Source organism: Hemibagrus wyckioides, linkage group LG26 (genome assembly GCF_019097595.1).
Source record: "Hemibagrus wyckioides isolate EC202008001 linkage group LG26, SWU_Hwy_1.0, whole genome shotgun sequence".
NCBI classification, from domain to species: Eukaryota; Metazoa; Chordata; class Actinopteri; order Siluriformes; family Bagridae; genus Hemibagrus; species Hemibagrus wyckioides.
The window spans coordinates 14,407,141-14,430,646 of record NC_080735.1 but is presented as its reverse complement, the minus strand read 5'-3'; the positions used below and the strand labels follow the sequence as shown (position 1 = coordinate 14,430,646).

Sequence of the window (23,506 nt, the reverse complement as noted above, 5' to 3'; positions counted from 1 at the left end):
GATGAGTATTCATTGGAACAGCAGGTACATTTTTTTTTCTAATTTTAATCAAAAAACTTTCTGACCGAAGATTTCTTCTGCAGGGATTTTTCTTTATCGTTTTTGCCATTGATTGTAAATCTGCATTGAGTCACATTATTTTTAATCACATCACCTAGTTTTGTAGAGCTGTATTTATTGAAAAAGCACATTTTTTCATTTTATTTTACAGAATTTTGGGTGTGAGGTTCATGTGATTGTGCAAAACCAAAAAGTAAACATTACATTAAACATGCTCAAATACATTTAATGTAAGTGTTTTTTTTCCTCAAAACTCATACCCTTTATTTATTTATTTATTTATTTATTTTTCTCTATATTTTTGTGTATTATCTTCTCCTCCGCCGTGCACGCGTGGTTTACCACAGAAGTATGCAGTAAGGTAGTACACTGTGTGGTTTTGGACACAGCCTCTCCTACACTGCTTGGCTCCTCCTCTCGAGCGCCGCTACGGGACAGAGACGAGCGGTCCGGGCGCGCGCTGCTGTCAGTCCTGTGCGCTGCGCTCGCGCTGTCACCGTCAGGCTTTGATCGATGCCGTGACTTCACATCGCCGCGTTTCACTTTACAGTCAAAACGGACTTTATAGTGTGTTCAGTAGTTTAATCCACTTCCCAGTTCTTCTGAAACCTAAAACACTTTTGTGATCCGTTTTTCAATTTAAAGCAAAAGTTAACTCTCAGAGATCATGGCCACTTCGGTTCCTTTGCTTCCTTCAGCGCCGCTCGCGCATCACGCGCCTCCTCCGATTTCTATCTCCGCTTCGGCCGGTGGCGGCTCCTCGAGCCCGGCGAGTCTGTCTCCGTCGCCGTCATCGCTCGCGCCCTCGGCGGCTTCCAGCCTGTTCCGCTCGGACCTGCTGCCTTCTGCGAGTCCGGCTCTCCCGGTGGGCAGCGCGCCGCACAAGCCCGCATATGCCACGCCGTCTCCGGTGGAGAGCACGCCGCGCAACAACGAGTGTCGCCTGGTGGAGGTGCGCGGCGCGCGCCTCGCCTCGTTCTCCGTGGACGGTCGCGAGCTCATCTGTCTCCCGCAGGCGTTTGACCTCTTCCTCAAGCACCTGGTCGGCGGTTTGCACACCGTGTACACCAAGCTCAAGCGGCTGGAGATCACCCCGGTGGTGTGCAACGTGGAGCAGGTGCGCGTGTTGCGCGGGCTCGGCGCCATCCAGCCCGGTGTGAACCGCTGCAAGCTCATCTCGCGCAGAGACTTCGAGGTGCTCTACAACGACTGCACCAACGCCGGGTGAGTAACACACGCTTCTTCTTTTTTTAACAGGCACACGTTGCATGCACAGAACGCGTTGTAAACAATGTTTGCTCTTTTTTTATTTTGGAAATGATTGCAATGTAGTCTCATATGAACTAACCTAAACGTGTATAGTGTAGAACTTCAGGCTTCATGACCTAATCTCGGATAGAATAGTGGATATAAATGAGTTTACTCTTTGTCTCACGCGTACGCCTCGTGCAAAATCTTAACAATTCCCACGACTCATAGTTTTAAACTAAAGGGTTAAAAGTAGGAACGGGGCAGGAGCTCGAAAAATAAACGTTTTCTGGAAGTTATTACAGTTCTTACTTACCTGTGAAATCCGTAAAGATTCTTGTCACAGAGGTTCTCGAGACAAGTTTGCGTTTTAAAGGATCGTCCCTAATTTCAATCATTTCCTAATGCAACCCTCATTTGTGCAACAGTGAATCAAATCCAGCTCAATCGACCTGTTTAGTCCAAAGACATACTTCTCTCTCTTTATTTTTGGACGTGTTAAAAGCTTTTTAAAACTTTGATCATTTCTAAACCTGTGTCCTGAGAGCACCGCATGTTTCAGGACATTTATAGACACTGTTCAGTTGATATTACACCCTTTCACAGTGAAATCCTTTATCACAGAACAATAAGAAGAGTTCATTTGTGTGCATGGCGAATCAGCCAACTATGTGTAAACTTGTAAACACTGAACAAACCTCCAGGTCAGTGTGTGTTGGTGCGCTTTGTGGTATAAAGCAGTGTTGATAAGGCATCTACACGCCTCTTTGGATCTTTTATTGCGGGTCATATCCGTGTGATTGATAACACCGAGCCAGCTTTAGACCTGCTCTTGAATGAATTCCACTTTCCCGAGCTCGCTGCTCGCCATCTGTTCCTTGTCATGGCAGCTTTTTGTCATTTGTGCATGCGGTGGGAATTTGTGCAGTGCAGGTTGGATTGTATCAGAACTTATAACTGATGAACAGCCACGAGCGGCGTTTCAGACATTGTTAATAATGCTGAAAGCCTCTATTCTCTCTCTCTCTGTTCTCTCTCTCTCTCTCTCTCTCTATTTGTGTGTGTGTGTGCTTGTGTGTGTGTGTTCATGATGAAGGGCGACTTGTCTATTTCCGCCTCAATCAGCTCTAATGCCTCAGTATTGATAACATGTCACGGCTTCATTCTGCTCGTCTCCTCTCCACTCAGCGCCGCACTGTTGTTCTTTGCACAGTGAGAGATGTTCTGTACTTATCTCTTCTTGGAAACGGGGAAAAACAACAAAACATGACTAATTAAAGGTTTCGCCTCCACCCGTAAGCCTACCCAAAGCCTATAATGTGAATACAGTGATAATAATTTCATTATAATAACAGACAGTAATTATCTCCCAGCATGCAGTTGTAATCCAGTTTACACTATATTAACACTGCTGTTTCGTTCATTTACAAATGTAATGAGTTCAGTCGTGGGAAAGATAGATTAGAGGTTCAGGGTTAGCAGTAGTGCAGTGAGGTGTACGTGTGTGCACAAGTTTAGCGTTTAGTCCCGATTTCTGAATTGGAAAGCTCAGATCTTTGCTTAAAAGCTTCAACAGTCGATCACCAGAGCTGGTTTCTAAAATTATTCACACTTTGTGTGTCAATGCTTTTAGTCAATAAGCAAAGTAATACAGGCCTCCTTTTTTCCCTTTGAAAGACACTTACTGGTGCAATACTATCAATATATGTAAATACGATCGATTTAGATCCGGATCAGTTTGTAAAAATTTTTTTAGATTTATTCCAGACAGCTCTGTTGCCAAGTGTAGCGATATGGTGTAGTCTGTTTCCAGAATCTGGAGTAACAGCTAAAGAGCCATAAAATGTGATTAATGGGCTTGTTGTGAATGTTAGGGTTCCAGGCACTGAAACGTAAGTGTGAACATCATCATAGAGGTCCAAGCACTGGGATGTAAATGCATAGAACTGAATTGAATCCTTCTTATTGTTTAAAAAAAAAAGGAAGTCAAGAAGGTAGAAAATAGATAGCGGAATCTGAATTTTCTGAAATATTGGTCTTAATAAATACTTACTGAAGATCAGGGTAGTCAACTCAAGCCTCTTCCTGGTCATCTTTTAAAGCTAAATAAATTTAAAATAAACCACAGAAGTGTCATAATTCAGGATTTTAACTGGATAAACAACCGTATCTGAAGTCGCCTATCAGGATTACGAACATGTATCTCATTGCGCCACTGATTTATAGCTCAGCGAATGTCAAACAACAATAATATCTTTAGTGTCGCATGAGTTTACCCTCAATTTAGACTGTTGATTCAGTCGCTTATCATAAATGGTCATAAAAACCACTGCTGGTTTTCAGTGTTGCCTCAATACATGTCCTTGAAAAGGAAAGCTGAAGTTAATCAGCAGTCAGTAGGTGCAAAATTCACATGGCCATCATTTGACATACAGTGTCATGGTTAAATAAGTCATGTTAATAACTTATAGGCACAAATATGGCTGAGATACAGTGCGAGATTTTCAGGGTGTGTCTATTACAGTCTTTAAAAGCCTTCAATTCTATGTACATATGTGTGGAGGGGGAAGAAACCCCAAAGTACATCAGAGTGTGGTAAAATAAAGTAAATCTTATTCACTTATAAGCTATGCTTTTGTTTCTAAAACACACTCACCCTTATTCATCATAGATGCACAGATTAGAGCTGCAGGAATGACGTATGAACCAATCTGCGTCTGAATCGTGAAACAACACAAAATAAACGAATAACAACATCAGCTTCAGCTGCATGGAAACCAAGTTCCCATCCTCTAGTCTCGTATTTACGTGTCATACAGTCAAAAATCCAAGGAATGATATTAATCAAGAGGGAAATGAATATTATTAGAGGTGCTTGTGGTTAAGGTCGCTGAAAATAAAAATTAAATTTTCTGTAAAAAAAGGGGGGGGGGGTTAAAAGGTGTGCACAATATTAATATAATAATATGAAAATAAGATAAAAATGTAAATGTAAATCTTAAAATAATAGTATGTAATAAATTAAATCAAAATAAATAAATACATTTGGAAAGGACAGCCCAAGAGGTTTGTTTTGTGCAATCCTATAATTCTTCTGAAATAGATAGATAGATAGATAGATAGATAGATAGATAGATAGATAGATAGATAGATAGATAGATCGATCGATCGATCGATCGATCGATCGATCGATAGATAGATACTTTATTGATCCCGAAGGAAATTCCAGATATCCAGCAGCAATAGAGACAGTAACACAAAGACAGGTTGTAGATTGCACACTGTATATCTTACATATAGTCAGGGTAATGTGATAACTGACCAGACGTTACTAATGCAATGCCAAGAACAAAAACTACAAGATCTATAAGAAGCATATAAATAAAGAATATAAATCACATTAATCGTTTCATGTAGACGTATTTAGACAACTACAGATTCAAATTTTATTTGTTAGATATACCACTATACATGGTATGACATGACAATATCATATGAACTAAAAAAAACTAGATTTATTTATGCATATGTATATATATATATATATATATATATTTATATATATATACATGTATCTGAGTCTGAACTCTGGCGAATGCATCTGATCTGTAAGGTGCTGTTGAAACCGCTTTACATTTATGTTAATGGAGGCGACATCGAAATTAAATATGGAGAAAAACATATTCGAGTGTAGTATTGTCTGCCACTATTAATTTAACTTGTCACTCAGCTGCATTAGGGTGTTCACAAAGTGGAACAAAACCCATAAAATTAAACTGAGCTGATTAAAAGCCATTTGCCTTTCGTATGATCGAAATAACTAATCTCACCCCGGTGTGTGTTATTTGTGTTTGTTGGTGTGATTTTTCTGCAGCTCCTTTTTTGGTGAGGTGCCTGAAATGGAATGTCTCGGCAAAAAGTTTCACTCGTCATCCCGCAAGCATCTGGATGTTCAGTGCGGCTCTTTGGGACAGGGGCATGTCATTTCACTTAATCCAATACTAAAGAGAAGCTTTTGTTAAACAGTGCTGGGGAGAAGCCACCTACCTTCCGGGGGGGAGGATGGTTTAATGACTGTCTCAGACTGTCTAGTTATCTTCATTCTCTCTCTCTCACTGCTCTTTGGTAGATGTTAAGTGACTGTGACACGAGTCATCAGGAGCAGACGAGAATGCCTGATAGAGTGAAATCGCACCTCCCTGCTTCCTGCACATTCCGGTTACAGCTAAAACAGTCATGAGGAGAACCCGATTCTCCACAGAAAAATTAATTAACAGGGGCACGCTCCAAGTGTTTCTTTCTTCCCCCCTCTTATCCCTTCCTCTCCTTGTTGAATTACGGCCTAATTGTATTAATATTTTTCTCCCCGGGAGGATGGAAAGATCATTTGACGACTGCAGCATTTCGAAATTTGTATCACCACTTTACGATTAAATTATGCAAATCAGCTCGTCTCCCCGGGCCCGGATTGGCTAATTAGGACGGATATGGGGCGAGGAGTTGTTCGGAAACGTGAGCCGAGTCTTGGCCAAACGAGCAGAAAATTGAAAACGGCCAGGCGGAAAATTTTAGAGGGTCTTTTCTATTTTTTTGTGGCATGATTATTTAATCCTATCCTCTCTATTCCAGTGTGCTTGTAAGTCCCATTTTTGGGGGTTTGCGTGGCTTAGGTGGCAAAATCACAGCGAAGGGCTAAAACACGAGAAGACAGCTGCAGAGACAGTGTCAGAAATGTGTCTGTTTTTTCATCAGGAGGTGAAATTTGACCTTTACGGTTGCATTTTTTCAAACCTTATAAAAACGACAGAGCGCAGCATGAGAGAAAAGCACCCAGTCCCCCAGCCTTCACTTTTCCTCATCACTCTTTTTCTCCCTGATTGTCTTCGTAAAAACCGCTGTTTAGGCAACATTAAAGGAAGGAGACCTTAAATGTACACATTCGGTTGGACAGCAACTATCCGACTGACGTGGGGAGAAGAAAAGCTTGTTCTTCCCATCAAGAGACCACTGCAAATTATGTTGTCTGTATAAAGAGAGCTGTGGATTAACAAGGATTTGAAATGATTCATCTCACGTCGTAGCAATCACGGCAAACCTGCCATCGGCCATTGATCTATGTTTAGAAACGGCGAGGAATTCTACATTTACTACAGAAAAGCTGACAGGTAAAATATGTCATGTAACTCTGATGATGAACTTCTGACCATACCTTGAATAGTTATGGCACAAAGGAGGCCTCCATCTAACTATTTTCTGTAGCACAGGGAAACTGGAGTCTATCCCACAGGATTCAGGGCACAATCACACACCCTTTCACACACTACAGACAATTTAGAGATGCTAGTCAGACTACAAGACATGTCTTTGGACTGGGAGAGGAAACCAGAGAACCCAGAGGAAACCCTAAAGCACAGGGAGAACATCACACACTCAGGGCGGAGGCGGGAGTCCCAGAGGTGTGAGGCAAACCAGTAAACCAAAATGAGCCTCTAGTTTAATAGTAAATAAATAAAAAACTCCGTGCTGAAAGGTAGATTTAGAAAACACTACACTAAAGAGACTTAAATGCATTCCAACATTTTCCTTAGGTACTTATATACTGAGATAAAATGTTTGTTCAGGAGCCTGTGGTAATGTTTTTCACTCCTGCATTTAAAGCTTATGCTCCTTTATCTATCACATCCCGAGGGATTTTTCATCTTCCTCATTTGCCCACATTAGCCAGCTCTCCCCAACAAAAGTGTGAGAGCAACTGATCCTAGACTTGTGTGTCATGGTAACACAAGTGTGTGATGGCGACTCAAAAGTGACTCATATTGACTCAAGATGACACGCTGCTGCAGATCCCTTTAACATCATGTCATCCAAACTGTTCCCGAAATAGACCATAAAAGGAAAAGTACTTACAGGAAAATGCTGCAGTGATGTTAGGTGGGCTAATAAAAACATACACATAGTCACACACACACACACACACTCACAAACACTCACATATGCTCAGTTTCTTTCTTGTTACTTATTCACTCACCGACCCTCGTTAACTCTCTTGCTCTCTCTCATGCACACACAAGCGCACACACACACACACACACACAACCCCCCCCTCTCGTTCTCTCTCTCTCTCTCTCTCTCTCTCTCTCACAAACACACACACACAACTTGTACTCACTCACACTCGCACCTTTGACCCACTAATATTGCTGCCTAATGTGATGCTGTCCTCACTGCAGTCTTAACTATTATGCATTAAACCCAGGCAATTACCTCAGCGTCTGTGGTGGAAAGACACATCCTCATCACCTCATCCGCCGCTCCATCTCTCTACCTCTATCTGCCTGCATTTATCTAAACGCCCTTTGTGCTGACTCAGTGTGTCTCCAGTCATTTATCACTCTTATATCCTCACTCTTTCACACCGATCACAGATCGGCTCGACCCGATGAAGCCGTGCCGTCGTTTGCCATAAAACCGACCGCATAACTGATCTCAGATCAGGTTTTTATAATCCACAGTGTATTCCTTTAAAACGGTGTTTATTGTAGAACAGCTGGTTTAATGCATAGAGATACACATCTAAAAACCAGTGCCAGGAAACACAATTGGTCAAACTGGAAAGAAAATTTCAAAGGGATGATTGGTGTCCATGACGAATGGCTCAGAGCTAAATATTACTAAAGTAATAGCCACATAGCTAATGCATTTTCTACAGTAAACACCAGTCAGTTTCCAACATGGCTACTTACATAGCTAAAGCAAGCTAACCTAGAATTGGCTAGCTAACCTGATCATTCAAGTCTTGCTAAATAACACACAAGCACAAGCTAATATCAGTATCTCTCATGAACACAATGAAGTGACTTATTTCATTCTGGATTGATTTTTCAGACCAGTCGAGGTCTAAAAAACGGTCATTTCCCTGTCATTTCTCATCCTTGCTAGCCATCATACTGTTTTAACGCTAGCCTGCTCATCACAGATTTCGATTCCAAACTGAAATCTGTGATTATTTCCTCCACGGTCTTATGCAACGTCTTAAGCCCCGCCCCCAGACAGGCACCGATTGGTTGCTGAACGGCTCCATCATGAGGCCTGCCATCAATAACGTTTACATATTGCCCTGTAAAGAGCATTTTTGACTGACACTAAAACCTCCTTGTGTTAGCAGTCTTACGGTTTGCGCTATCGTAACTTTATCTGCCCAGCGTGTGTTGTTCGGGGATATAATCTTCTATTCCGCACAAGCTGTTGGAGCCATTAAAGATGCATCCGCCACAATAAAGGTCTTAGGTGTCCATAAAAGACATTTTGATCTCAGCAGATTTTGCGACTCGTAAGCCGTAAAAAAGCGCTTACGCCGCTCGCTTACAGTTCCGCTGCGTCTTACTTACAATCGGCAGGTGCTTTCTATAGATTTATTTATTCGTTTATTTATTTCTTTTTGATTTATTTATCAATCGTCTCCTCTCAGAAAGGACTCCAACTTCCAGAAAGTCTTAAATGGCTGCAGTGAGTGATGCATCACACCTCATTAGCCCTGTGAAGTGACCTTTCTGTCAACGTTCTTCCAGCACACAGCTGTGTGCGTGTGCGTGTGTGTGTGTGTGTGTGTGTGTGTGTGAACTGACTCTAGAGACTCCAGAGTTAGTTTTGCTGAAACCTCCAGTAATACTGAAAATGGGACATTTGTGTGTACTAAACAGCAGAGATGCAGCAGTTAAAACTTTCATTTTGTATATAAATGTCAGTGTTAGTTATGTGCTCGTAATTTGTAAGTCAGTATTCCACAACAAGAACGATGCTGATTCCGAGATAAAGTTTTGGAAAGCTGTTAGCGAAGCCATGTTCTGGACAAATTCAAAGGAAAGGAGACGGCAGCGCAATAGAGCGAACGTTACATGGACTAATTCTTTTCAAAATTTTATTACTAATTTTCTGCTTTAATTAAAAGATTAAAAGCCTTAACCAGGTTTGCTAGTGAGACAACGAAGTGCTAATAGGGTATGTGCTAGATATTGTGCGGTAAAAAACATTGCATTAAAAGATGGCTAGAATTCGTAGCAAAGTAGGTTAATGTGAATAAAGCAGTGTTTAAAGCAGTAGTTATGTTTGGTAGCAAGCTAGCTAGTAGGACGTTAAAAAATAGTTTACTAAAAGAGTACAAGCAGCGGCTAGGTTTGCTAGTACGTCAGCTAATGTGAGGCTAAAAAGAGTAGGTAAGTTTTGTTGCAAGCTTGAAACATTAAAAGCTGTGTTAAATGTTTTGTAGCAAGCTAGCTAGCTAATGTGAAAATAAAAAAGTAAATTAATTTTTATTGAGATAATTATTAAAAGCAGCAATCAGGTTTGTAGCAAGATAGCTAGTAGTAGCTAGCTAATGTGGGGTAAAAAACCTTTATTAAAATATTAAAACACTAGTCAGGGTTTGTAGCAAAGCTAGCTAATGTGAGGTAAAACTGTTTTATTAAGAGGTCTGCTAGCAAATCAGCTAACATCAGGTAAAACTTCAAACATTAAAGGTTGTAATAAAAGTTTGCGGCAAGCTAAAACTATTTTAACAGAGGATTAAAAGAGGTAACCAAGTTTTGTAGCATGTTAGCTAATGTGAGGTAAAACAATTTTACTAGGAGATTTAAAGCAGCAACCAGGTTTGTAGCAAGCAAGCTAGCTCATGTGAGGTAAAACTGTTTTAATAAGAGAGTTAAAGCAGCAGTAAGGTTTGCTAGCAAATCAGCTAACAGGTACAACTTCAGATATTCAAAGTTGTATTAAAAGTTTGTATCTAGCTAGCTAGGTAAAACATTTATTCAAATTTTAAAAACACTAATCAGGTTTTCTAGCAAGCTAGCTAATGTGAGGTAAAGCAAATTCATTAATAGATTAAACGCAGCAATCGAGTTTGTAGCTAGCTAATGTGAGGTAAAACATTTAGAAAAATATTAAAACACTAACCAGGTCTTGTAGCAAGCTAGCTAACGTGAGGTTAAACTATTTTACCAAGAGATTAAAAGCACCAACCAGGTTTGTAGCAAGCTTGCTAGTGGTAGCTAGCTAATGAGAGGTAAAACATCTATTAAAATAATAATAACACTAGTCAGGTTTTGTAGCAAGGTAGCTCCTGTGAGGTAAAACAATTTTATTAAGAGAGTTAAAGCAGCAACCAGGTTTGTACCAAGCTAGCTTGTAGTAGCTAGCTTATGTGAGGTAAAAGCATTTATTAAAAAATATTAATAACACTAGTCAGGTTTTGTAGCAGGCTAGCTCATGTGAGGTAAAAGAATTGCATTAAGAGAGTTAAAGCAGCAGTACAGTTTGCTAGCAAATCAGCTAACATCAGGGACAACTTCAAATATTGAAAGTTGTATTAAAAGTTTGTAACAAGCTAGCTTTTGTGAGGTAAAACAATTTTATTATGAGATTAAATTAAGAAAGCAGGTTTGTAGCAAGCAAGCTTGTAGAAGCTAGCTAATGTGAGGTAAAACGCTTTTAATTAAAGCAGCTGAGTTAAAGCAGCAGTAAGGTTTACTAGCAAATCAGATAACATCAGGTGAAACGTCAAATATTAAAGGTTTGTAACAAGCTAGCTAATATGAGGTAACACACAAACAATTGTATTAAGAGATTAAAAGCAGCAAGCAGGTTTGTACAAAGCTAGCTAGTAGTAGCCAGCTAATATGAGGTAAAACATTTAGTAAAATCTTAAAACACTAGTCAAGTTTTGTAGCAAGCTAGCTAATGTGAGGTAAAACAGTTTCATTAATAGATTAGAAGCAGCAAGCAGGTTTGTAGCTAGCTAATGTGAGGTAAAACATTTAGAAAAATATTAAAACACAAACAGGTTTCGTAGCAAGCTAGCTAACGTGAGGTAAAACAATTGTACTGAGATTAAACCCATTATCTAAGTTTGCTACAGTGAGGCAGCTGATATTAGTGATAATAGGTTAAGTATTTAGCGATATGGACGTTTTATATCCCTAGGTGTGTCGTCTCTCTTCCACTTCTATACAGAAATCGAAACAAATGTTATATTGCGAATCGTCCAAACACTCAAGGATCCGATTAGTTCTGAAGGAGAAACATTGGAGACCTTGGTGGTAGGTAATAGCCAACTATTGATTGATATTGAAGTGTTTGCTTTCTCAGGGGTATTTCGCATACACTTTCCCTCACACACGTACACACACACATACACACACACACTTTTCTGCATCTCTTTCCTGTCTTGACCTTCATGTCCACCCCTGAGGAAACATGAGCCGGCATCAGTCAGCACAGTTGATGCTTGATTCTGTGGAGCTTAAACTTGCATTGAACAGAGGCTTACAGAAAGGGGGGGGGGGTCGAATCGGTGTACATGTGTGTGTGTGTGTGTGTGTGTAAATTGTAACCCATCAAGCTTGTATTGTCCTTCCAGCCTTTAAGTTCTCCCGTGTGTTTTCCATCTGGCATTACACACGGCCTTGGAGTTTGTGTTGAATAGACCCGGTGGAAGCAGACACCCAATGTATGTGAGTGTGAGAGAGTGTGTGTGTGTGTGTTTTGATCTTTCTAAGCTCATCGACTCCAGCGAAAAACCCCGCAGCAGCTGCCGAGACACCCGATAGCCCTGTATGCCACGTTAGAGAAGAAAGCATGATCGTGTTCTAGAACAACGGTTTTGTACAGATGATGTCTTAGTCACAGTGTGTGTGTGTGTGTGTGTGAGTGTGTGTGTGTGTATTAGGGACGTGGGTGGACAGTAGGACTGATGAGAAGGGTGGAAAATATCACCTGACATGGAACAGTGGAACAGGCATTATTAATGTCTTTCATGTTTGTGTGTGTGTGTGTGTGTGTGTGTTGCAGTCAAACAAAACTCAATAGCTTCTGTCAGTGCTCAGCATGTGGTGCAGAAATTTGCTATCCAGGAAAAAACTCCAAATGTCAGCACTCCAAATGTGTATGTGTGTGTGTGTTTTGTGTGTGTGTGTGTGTATCTGTGTGTGTTTGTGTGATTTCTAAAATAGCTCTTTCGTTATTACCATTGTCTCTTTGTCACTTAATCCTCAGTGTGCCTGTACTGACTGTCGACTATAAACAATGACAAGCAGCTGACAGATCACTTTTTTCCAGCTATACACCATTTTACACAGACCCAGGATCAGTTTTAGGCCCCGTCTGCACCGGTACCCAAACAAGAGCAGCACTGACCTCAGATCAGCAGAACATGAGCAAACAGCAGAGGTAGTTCAGTTTAAAGCCCGAGGCCGTAAAACTGCTCTCACTTTGTTCGGCTATCACTGAACTGTGAGCCACCTGCGGGAAGCAGCTGCTCCTACACTGGACATGTGTTGATATTAAATTAGAACTGCTTAAAGGAATAATTTGGATAAAAAATAAATATATATGAAATTTGCACAAAGTACACTAATCAGACAAAAGTTTGGGGTTTGACATCTCCTTCTTTGTACTGGAGTTTCCAAGCTAATTGACTGAAATCTGTCTCACCTGACATCTTTTACAGGGATAATTTTGTGTTAGCTCATTTTATTTAATTATTTTTTGATCTATATTATATTATCAACACACACACACACACATACGAAAGGCCTAGGTGACTGATACAGAATTCCACTGAAAACTCTAGTTGTCCAAAATGGCCGTCACGTCACAGCGTTCAGTTAAACGTTGATGTTTTCTTTGTTGTTGCCTTGTAGATTACCTGGAAGTCATGCAGTGTCTTAAACCATACAATAAGTTCCGAGCCAGGAGCGAATGATGTGCGTCAATGTGTTTATTGGATTGTTGTCCTGATTGTACGACAATAATTCGGACTCAACAAGAAAGTAATCACATAAACATTTGGTCGGTAATATAGGCTAGCTAGCTTCTTCTTTTTTCGGCGTTTCCCTTCAGGGGTGGCCACAGCGAATCATCTCTCTCCATCTATCCCTATCTTCTGCATCCTCAACACTAGCTTCATATCCTCATTTATTACATCCATATACCTCCTCTTTGCCTCCTGCCTGGCAGCTCCATGTCCAACATTCTCCTACCGATATACTCACTCTCCCTCCTCTGAACATGTCCAAACTGGACATGTTAATCTGGCCTCTCCGTAACTTCGTCCCCCCAAATGTCCATGACATGAGCCGTCCCTCTGATGTACTAGCTTGTTGTTTGAAATAAATTAATGCTCTCTCGTGAAGGCATCTATGCTTGTCGTAATTTGTTTGATATTATTATTATTATTATTATTATTATTATTATTATTATTATTATTATTATTCCAAACTCAGGTTATAAAAATAGAGATTTTATTTATTTATTTTTATTTTATTTATTTTATTTTTTATAACATTTCCAACACATTTTTTTGTGTCAAAGACATATCTGATACTTTGAAAGATTTGTCCAGAATTAGAAGACAGCTGTCTGTGCTTTTCTGAATGGGATGTACATTACTTTATCTTGAAAGCACAAAAATGTCGCCCGCTGCCATACGTAGCGTCCTCGCAAGTAAAATACGAGACAATAGTTTGAAGCGTCCACTCTAGCAATATTGCATGTTGCTGTATATCATGTGTATAACAGATTATCTATCGTCTCATGCACGTGTGAGACATATGTCTACGTTTACACTCTCTGTCTCTTACCCACACACACATACGCGCGAGAGAGGCTAGCCTTCGCCCAGCAGCTGTCTATCTGTGGTTTTCATAGCGCTCTATAACGTAGCTGAATGTGACCTTAGTAAAACACATGGGGCTGAGATTTAATCGAGATTCAATTTTCCATCTGGCTGCTAATGAAGCATTTTTTAGCTCCATTACCTATTAGCACCGGCCGCTGTTTACCGTTTAATTGCGCTCCTGTGTATTGTGTGTCGAGACAAAATGACCGTTTTGTGCTTCCCCACTCTCGCTAAAGGAGTTAAAACTGACCGATTCAAATCGATACGCCGACATTCAATATTTATGATTCATAACGGCGTGTGTAGGACAAAAGTTTGATTCTACACGGCCAACTCTTTCATTACTAGTATTTATTATTTAGCAATGTTATCAGATTGTAGTGAAGGAGGCGTGGCCTTAGAACCCTAACAGCTTTTTGGTGTTAAAATCAAACTGAATCACACTGTAGGGCTTTGAAACGACTCTGAGTCGAATGGGAATGATTCGTTTCGAACTATTTTCAGTTTAAAATATAAATTTTAAGAATTATATTATGGAGAAGGGCATTATATCACCATAATGCTGGGATTGTAGAGTAAGAGGGAAGGAAAGAGACACAGCTGAAGACCTTGACTATGGACGAGGGACGTAGTCAAGGGCACACAGAAGACTCAAACCTCCAACCCTGTTATTCATCATGTAGAATCCTGACCCACTGAGCTGCTCTCATACAGAGACAATAGGGCAACAGAAATATGTCCTGCTAAATACTGTGTGTGTGTGTGTATGTGTGTGTGTGTGCATTCTGGCAGTAGGAAAGTGAGCCAGCATGGAGTAGAGGAGGGAAAGACGTCAGAGGGAGATTTTAATTAAAGTATGAAATGAGAGGTCACGCGTCCTGACCCCCGCTCACACACAAGTACACACATACACAAGCAGACACACACACCCACACACACACACACACTAGTGGTCCCCCCCATCTCTCGGCTTGATGACTTTTCCATGAAAGGGTTTTTCATTATTTCCACCTCAGGGAGTCTCAGTGTTCCGGCTCCCTCTGTAGTGCACAGAAATCTGCATTGTGATTGTGTGTGTCGGTGTGTGTGTGTGTTGGAGTGAGGTGATGTTTTTGACTTGGTTTGATTATTAACGCACCTTTCTGCTTGTGTGATCATAAAGGCACAAACCCTGGTGCGGGCACACACACACACAAAGTGTTGCAGAATATGAGGTGATGAAAACGGTTCATTAATTTTCTGGGTTGTTTCTCAAACATAAACTGAATTACAGCGCTTAGCTTCCGATTGAGTGAGAACGCAACGAAATCCTTTTCCATTTGTGTCAATATGAAGTATTTACATCTCTTCATTTAGCAGGTGCTTTAATCTGAAGTGACTTCCAAACACACGAGGGTTATGATTTGGGGCAGGGCTAAGTTTAGCGCTCACCAGAACACGAGCTGTAAATCGGATTGAATTTTCTTAGCAATTCCGAATTTTTAAAGGTGTCCTCTGTGACTTTGAAGCTAGACATTTTTTTGTAATATTCAGGCAGTAGGACATGTGATGAAATACAGTATTACTAAACTTCAACATATTCTACCACATGCGGTATGCATCATGATTTATCTGTAATTTTTTGCAAATAAAAAGATAAAAATATATATCAATTTTAAAGATACAGGATTAATTCGTATCAGATATTTTTAATATTTTTTTTAATAATTTTTTTACATATCCAAAATGATAGAAAATTATACTTAAATAAAATAAATATTTATTATAATTTATAACAATAAGCATAACATTTATAACTGATATTTTGGTGAGGTTTTTCTCACAATCTGGCAACTTAAAAATAAAATATCTGGTCATTAGTTGTGCCTGTGAGAAACCATCCAGGATAAGGAGGTGTTTCTTTCTTTCTTTCTTTCTTTCTTTCTTTCTTTCTTTCTTTCTTTCTTTCTTTCTTTCTTTCTTTCTTTCTTTCTTTCTTTCTTTCTTTCTTTCTTTCTTTCTTTCTTTCTTTCTTTCTTTCTTTCTTTCTTTCTCTGTCTCTCTCTCTCTCTTTTCCTTCCTTCCTTCCTTCCATATTGGTGGAAACTAAAAATATATATAAAAACCAATGAACTTATTCTAACTTGTGAGACAAACACTGTCTTTTAAAAGAAATGAAAACCAAAGTAACAAAGTTTGGACACCAGATATATCTTGGATGATCAACTACGTTAGGAATACACATGTAATGGTGTAGAATTCAGTCTGTCTGCACTTCCATTCTTCCTAATAGCTAGTCTCATGTGTACTGCTGATATCTGCTCATACTCCATGGAGGATTCTGACAGCTTTCAATACCTTATTCAGCTGAAAATGCAAGCCTATAAAACTAATTAATACAAACATGCTTACACACACACACACACACACACATATGGATGCGCTTCCTGGATGGAAGGAAATTAGGGTTCTGGGTGTGTTTTCAGCGTAACTTGGTAACGTGGCGTTTAGTGTAGTTGTGTTTTCACAGGATAGAAAGTAAACTGCCGTGTGCTTGTTAAAAGGCTGTGGTACAGTAGCCTGCGGGGTGTGTGTGTGTGTGTGTGTGTGGATGTATGGTCTCTGTGGGAGAATGGGCCTTAATGAGTTATGTGTAAACACACTGTGTGTGGTGTGGGAAAGGGAAAAAGGGAAGTGGGGGTTTAATGCACCGCATGCTGCAGACAGCAAGATGACAATAAAACACACACGCCGAGAGGAAAGGAAAGGATGGGTGTGTGTGTGTGTGTGTGTGTGTGTGTGAGACAGAGAAAGAGAGAGATAACAAGAAAGTCACCGCAAACCCACACACAAAGTGGAAAGCACTGTATATAAACTTTTGTATTTTCCCTCCATTAGGTTTAAAAGGGAACCCTCAGACCTTAAAGATACACACACACACACACGTGCCCCATATCTGCCAGCAGCCTTAGAGGATATGCAGTGATTTATATATGAGGCCGTGTGGATCTGCCTATTTTTGTTGTGGACCTGGGCTGAGTGGAGGACAGAAGGGACACACGGCGTCTCAGTGAGGCCAAAGACACTCTGCACACTGTGGCCTATATACAGCTTCACACACAGCACTGCAGCGGGAGTCAGGGTGAAACCGTCCTGCGCTGTCCCACATACACCAAGGACACACACACACACTAACACACACACTCACTAACACACACACACTCAGTAATACACACACACTCACTAACACACACACTAACACACACACACACACACACTCACTAACACACACACACACTCAGTAATAGACACATACACACTAACACACACACTCACTAACACACACACTAACACACACACACTCACTAACACACACACTAACACACACACACACTCACTAACACACACACAAACTCAGTAATAGACACATACACACTAACACACACACATTCACTAACACACACACTCACTAACACACACACACACTCTAACACACACTCACTAATACACACACACACACACACACATTGTGAATAAGACAGATGAGAGACAGTGACGAGACTCCGGTGTGTCTCTCTGAAACTCTTTACTCCTGGTCACTGGGGCAGGAACTCTGTACATCTCTACATCTGTCTACCTCCTGCTTTCTCTTCCTCTCTGTTTCTCTCTCTCACTCATCTTCTGCCTATCTGTTCTTTCTTTCTTTCTTTCTTTCCACCCTTACCCATCTGTCTATCTACTTTTTCTTTCATCCTTTCTTTCTTTCCCCTTACCCATCTTTCTTTCTTTCATTGCCCATCTGTCTATCTGTTCTTTCTTTCTTTCTTTCTTTCTTTCTTTCCTTCCTTGCCCATCTGTCTATCTTTCTTTCTTTCTTTCTTTCTTTCTTTCTTTCTTTCTTTCTTTCTTTCTTTCTTTCTTTCTTTCTTTCTTTCTTTCCTTCCTTGCCCATCTGTCTATCTGTTCTTTCTTTCTTTCTTTCTTTCTTTCTTTCTTTCTTTCTTTCTTTCTTTCTTTCTTTCTTTCTTTCTTTCTTTCTGCCCTTATCCATCTGTCTATCTGTTCTTTCTTTTTTTCTTTCTTTCTGCCCTTATCCATCTGTCTATCTATTCTTTCTTTCTTTCTTTCTTTCTTTCTTTCTTTCTTTCTTTCTTTCTTTCTTTCTTTCCTTCCTTCCTTGCCCATCTGTCTATCTGTTCTTTCTTTCTTTCTTTCTTTCTTTCTTTCTTTCTTTCTTTCTTTCTTTCTTTCCTTCCTTCCTTGCCCATCTGTCTTTCTTTCTTTCTTTCTTTCTTTCTTTCTTTCTTTCCTTCCTTCCTTGCCCATCTGTCTATCTGTTCTTTCTTTCTTTCTTTCTTTCTTTCTTTCTTTCTTTCTTTCTTTCTTTCTTTCTTTCTTTCTGCCCTTATCCATCTGTCTATCTATTCTTTCTTTCTTTCTTTCTTTCTTTCTTTCTTTCTTTCTTTCTTTCTTTCTTTCTTTCTTTCTGCCCTTATCCATCTGTCTATCTATTCTTTCTTTCTTTCTTTCTTTCTTTCTTTCTTTCTTTCTTTCTTTCTTTCTTTCTTGTCATCCTTGCTCACTTCCACTTTCTTTCACCTGCCTGTCTTTTATTTTTATTTTTAATCTCTTTCCTCCTTCCTTCCTTCCTTCCTTCCTTGACTGTGTTTTCTATACCATATGATCCGTTACCATCACAGTGCATTAAAAGGCAGCACCAGGCCGCGTGTTACAGTAAAGAGTCACATGCTTGACCTCTGACCTCCTGCTGTCCAGCTCCCCGTGGGCTGGAGCTGTAATGAGAGACAATAATAACAGCCTAAAACCAGCTTTTTAAATTAACCTTTTTGACGTTTGCCCCGACGCCGAACCTGAACCATGTATTTATAGCTGCAGCGCTGATCACCGTGACCCGAGACCCACGAGCTGTTCGAGATGATTGGAATCTAATTAAAGAGCAGGACTCAATCTGATGGGGGAGGAAACAGTCCTATAGCTGATAAAAAAAAAAACTCCCAAATCTTCCATTGTCCCGGGTTTGAAGCGGAGAATATATTTGTTTTGCAATCTAGGAAATGAGGGTTAACTGTTTAGCACAAAGGTGGCTCTTTAGCAGTGCTGGGATTTCCACTAACCTTTTTTCCAGTATTTGAGCATTTCCCATCATGCTTTAATCTGATTCACTTTTATTTATAAAGCTCTATAACAATAGACATTGTCACAAACTCAGCTTGACAGAAATCTGGATGAACATTTCGATCCCTAATGAGCAAACCAGGAAACAACAGCGAGAAACAAATTCCTGAGAAGGAGATACGGAACCAGACTGGAAAGGGAACTAGGTATTTTTGACTGTGAATATTCTTGATCCAGGAGAGTTGTGGTGTTTAATCTAAGAGTCTTCATGAACTCCGAACTCTGAATAACCGTTGTTTGAACCCCGCCACTTACCAGCAGTCTGAATGACCCCTCCTTTTTTCCTTTTCTCTTTCTCTTTCTGTGTTTTGATTATCTGTAGTCCGTGTTGTCTTTGAGAGTCTCTTCAAGAACTATTTGATCCCGCTGATTCATGTGTTTATGTAAGTCTCTTGATCTCTCTCTCTCTCTCTCTCGCTCAGTTCTTATGTCAGTTTATAACTAATCGGACTCGCTGTGTTGTGATTTTAAATGAATAGGTTTTTACAATGAAACAAGGCAAGGCAGTAAAAAAAAAAGAAAGCCACCCTACATGGTCTCCGTTTTCTCGCTTACTTTTGAAACAGCATCGCCTTCTAGGAAGGACCGGTGACGTCAACTCTGCTGGAGTTTTCTATTTTTCTGGTAATTTTTTAGTCAATTTAAAAAAAACAAAAAAACTTTTGTATAGAAATTTAATAATGGAAAAGGATGGCAGAGATGTTATAAGTTGTGACATTATTATTAGTATTATTATACACTGATCAGGCATAACATTATGAGCACTGAGAGGTGAAGTGAATAAAACTGATGATCTCCTCATCATGGCACCTGTTAGTGGGTGGGATATATTTGGCAGCAAGTGAACATTTTGTCCTCAAAGTTGATGTGTTAGAAGCAGGAGAAATGGACAAGAGTAAGGACTTGAGCGAGTTTGATGTGGTGTTCCCGGTCTGCAGTGGTCAGTATCTATCAACTTTGGTGCAAGGAAGGAACAGTGGTGAACCGGCGACAGGGTCATGGATGGCCAAGGATCACTGATGCACGTGGGGAGCGAGGTAGTTCCAACAGATGACCTACTGTTGCTCAAATTGCTGGAGAAGTTAATACTAGTTCTGATAGAAAGGTTTCAGAATACACAGGGCATGACGGGCTGTTTTGGCAGCAAAAAGGGGGGACCAACTCAATAATAGGCAGGTGGTCATAAAGTTATGCCTGATCACCCTGCTTGACATATCAGTAAATAAATGGCCTGAAGGCATGCGCAATCATTTGTTCCTATGAATATGCAAATTGGAATCTGCCCCACCCCACCCCCCCAAACTCATTTGCATATTGTAACACAAAATCTGGACCCTGCACTGTCTGAGTAAGAGGGATGGCATGTAATGGGTATCATCACAGCGGGATGGAGATTTACTGTGAGTCGATGTATGCGGAAGAGGGCGAAAAACTTCCTCAAAGTGTGTTACGCTGCCCTGCGTGAAGAAAAACGAGCTGACCAGCTTCACGTGTCTCAGGGGAAGCATGTACGAGCCTTTATAGTAGTCGCAGCTTGATGTTATAGAGCAGAGCTGGTTTGTGGGTGACAACATATTTGCGAGAAGACGGTAGTTACAGTTACACACATTGGTCAAGAGTCGATGCTAATAAACTGTAATCTAATTAACCAAAACACATTTTCATGAAGTTTAGGGTGACCTTAATCCTTTATGGCCCAGTTTCCCAAAAGTATCATAAAGTTCATTTAAACTGGTAGAGCGTGATGTTTCCTCTCGCCTTTCACAATGCTCTTTGTACTGCAGTGCTTTGGGGGAAACTCAGCCTAGTTCCTGCATTAATCATCCAGAAGTAACAGAGACGTCCCTGCGTTAGCTGAACACATAACGAATGATCTCTGTACTAACACCTTACACACACGACAAGGTCCCTGTAATAGCTTTTTACTCACTATCAGCCATTGCAACACATTATCCTCCTAATAAACACCTACTGTATTAAACACTCGGTACGGATAGCGATATGGTGATTTATACAGAGCGGTCGGCGCATTTCCGTTTAATGGAAATCGTCTCAGAAAGCATGTACTTCGTGTACAAATTTGTTCTTTAATAATCAGGATGCTTCAGGAGCAGCTGTTATTCTGGAAAAGGTCAGAGGGAATTGTGGGAATTATTGAAATCTCTATAGACTCGAAGCACCCGGAGGAGGTTTGGGTTAGTTTATGTTTGTCCTGAAATAGTGTGTGTGTGTGTGTGTGTGTGCATGTGTTTTGGAAAAAGCTCTGTTTGTAAGATGTTTTCTGTACTATTATTTCCTTTGCTGATATTTCCTGTTGTGTATGTGTGTGTGTGTGTGTGTGTGTGTGTGTGTGTGATGAGAATGGGAATGTACAAGTAATGTTTGTATGTAAGACACAGATGTTTAACTCTCTCTCTCTCTCTCTCTATCTATCTATCTCTCTCAGTCTCTCTCTCTCTCTCTCTCTCTCTCTGAAGTTCACAGCACTATTTACATAGCTTTCATTACACACTGCAGCACAGACTGCAGCATAAATAGTGGCTTATTTGGGCAGCAGCTTTCACACAGAGACCCGATAAGGGCTCCAATTACGGGCCCATCGTGAAGCAACTTCCTGTTTGAGGTCTGAATAAGGGATGTTTGTTTCTCGCCTTCCCGCTTTGACCCTGGCGTAAACCCCCTCTGTTTCCTCAAAGGGTCGTTCCACTCAAATTTGTGTGTGTGTGTGTGTTTGTGTGTCTCTGTGTGTATTATTAATATGAAAATTCGAATAATACACTATTCAGGAACGGACAGTCAGAGGTTCTTTTGTTTGGAGCCTCCTTAAAGAAAATGTTGTGCTATGACACTTCCATTATTCATTCGGATGAAGCTTTTTTATCCAAAGCCACTTTTAAATGAAGAAGAGAGAGTGTGACTGGACCAGATGTCCGGTGTTATGAAGAGAAGAACTGAAAATAAAACGGCAAGCTATTACAAAAAAAAAACAAAACAAAAGTTTTGGATGTATTCTCATTTTAATTTAATAGTTCATTACGGCTTTCTAAAACATCTACGTCTCACATTTTAGAGGTAGGTCTTGCTCAACAGTAAGAGCTTGTTAGCAGCAAACATGGTTCATCACTATATTTTGTGGCTGTGTGTCTTCCTTCAAGCATACAGAACCAAATCATGGTCCTTAAACCGTTTCATGAGGACTTTACCAATCTATTTAGAATAAATAAAAAGGTGCATAGCTATTTATTAACATGCACATGTGACAAGAAATACATCTCCATACCTGCAGGGGGCAGTGTTCTTGAGTAGGCTATGTAAAACAATGTAAATAGGAACAGTTCTAGTATTATGGCTATATTATTACTTAACACAAGTTGTTGTTGTTCTTTCAACTGCTACCTGTTCAGGATCATTTAGTCCACGTGTTTTACGCCGGATGCTCTTCCTGACGCATTTAACCGGCATTGAGAGTTAACTCTTTATTGGCTGGGTTAGCGCCTTGCCCAGGACTCGGGCCGAAGCAATGAGAGCTCGGGATCACCAGGAGGCTTGTTACTTAACACTAGCACTCAACTATATAGCTCGAATTGAACACAGACATTCTGCACTAATCAGACAACATAGACCAGCATTCAGACATAAACAATCATTCAAAATGTCTGGCTTAAACCTTTTCCTACTAATTTCTTGCTTGCTATGTCGACCATTGACTAACGTTCACACCACACTGCCCTCTTATGTCTTCAGCATGCTTACAGAGTTGAACACAGCCACTACCAGGTATCATGTGCTTCCTCTGAGCTACATAAAGCCAAGGCATCTTTATAAATCTTTTTATGCTAAAGACACATAGAGGAAAGTGCTGTCTGCCCTCTTCTGCATACATGAACTCACAGAGACCCACCATTGGCCAACGCTCATGAGCTCTTGTTTCTCTTGTTCTCCAATCCGGTAGGTCCAAAATTGTATCTTAAAATAGGTACAGTGTAGTGGCATACTGATTTCACGTACTATGTTTAGACGTACGGTTTTCAATTGCAGATTAGGATGTAAACATTATTATATTTAAGCAGACTTCTGTATATGTAGCTAAAGCAGACAAAGAGAAATAATAAAAACTGCTCATTTGCTTCAAAAGACCATTTCCAATGTGTGATTTAGATCCACAGAGAACATAACCCAGACCGAACAAGACACCGAAGCACCCACACCTTAACCTTCCTTAAGATATCTCGATTTTATAAGCAAACCAGTAACTCTACAAACCCCGCCCCCTTTTCCCCTGGCAATCTCTCTCGGTGTGTCAGGGCGTTAAAACCTGAACAACCTTGATTTGTGAAATTTGAGAACACGGGC

General features: G+C 40.3%; 1 protein-coding gene across 5 annotated transcripts in view; it reads left to right on the top strand.

Moving 5' to 3' along the window:
* The first annotated feature begins 496 nt into the window (after positions 1-496).
* dachc (dachshund c) overlaps positions 497-23,506 on the top strand; it is a 64,381-nt gene continuing 41,371 nt past the window's right edge. For 2 of the 5 annotated variants that reach the window (XM_058381005.1, XM_058381003.1), the window contains exon 1: positions 497-1,284. In XM_058381005.1, coding sequence (XP_058236988.1) covers positions 728-1,284 — 557 coding nt within the window. In that variant the 5' untranslated portion in view covers positions 497-727. The remainder of the gene's footprint in view (positions 1,285-23,506) is intronic. The other 3 variants (XM_058381004.1, XM_058381006.1, XM_058381007.1) reach the window with 2 other exon arrangements.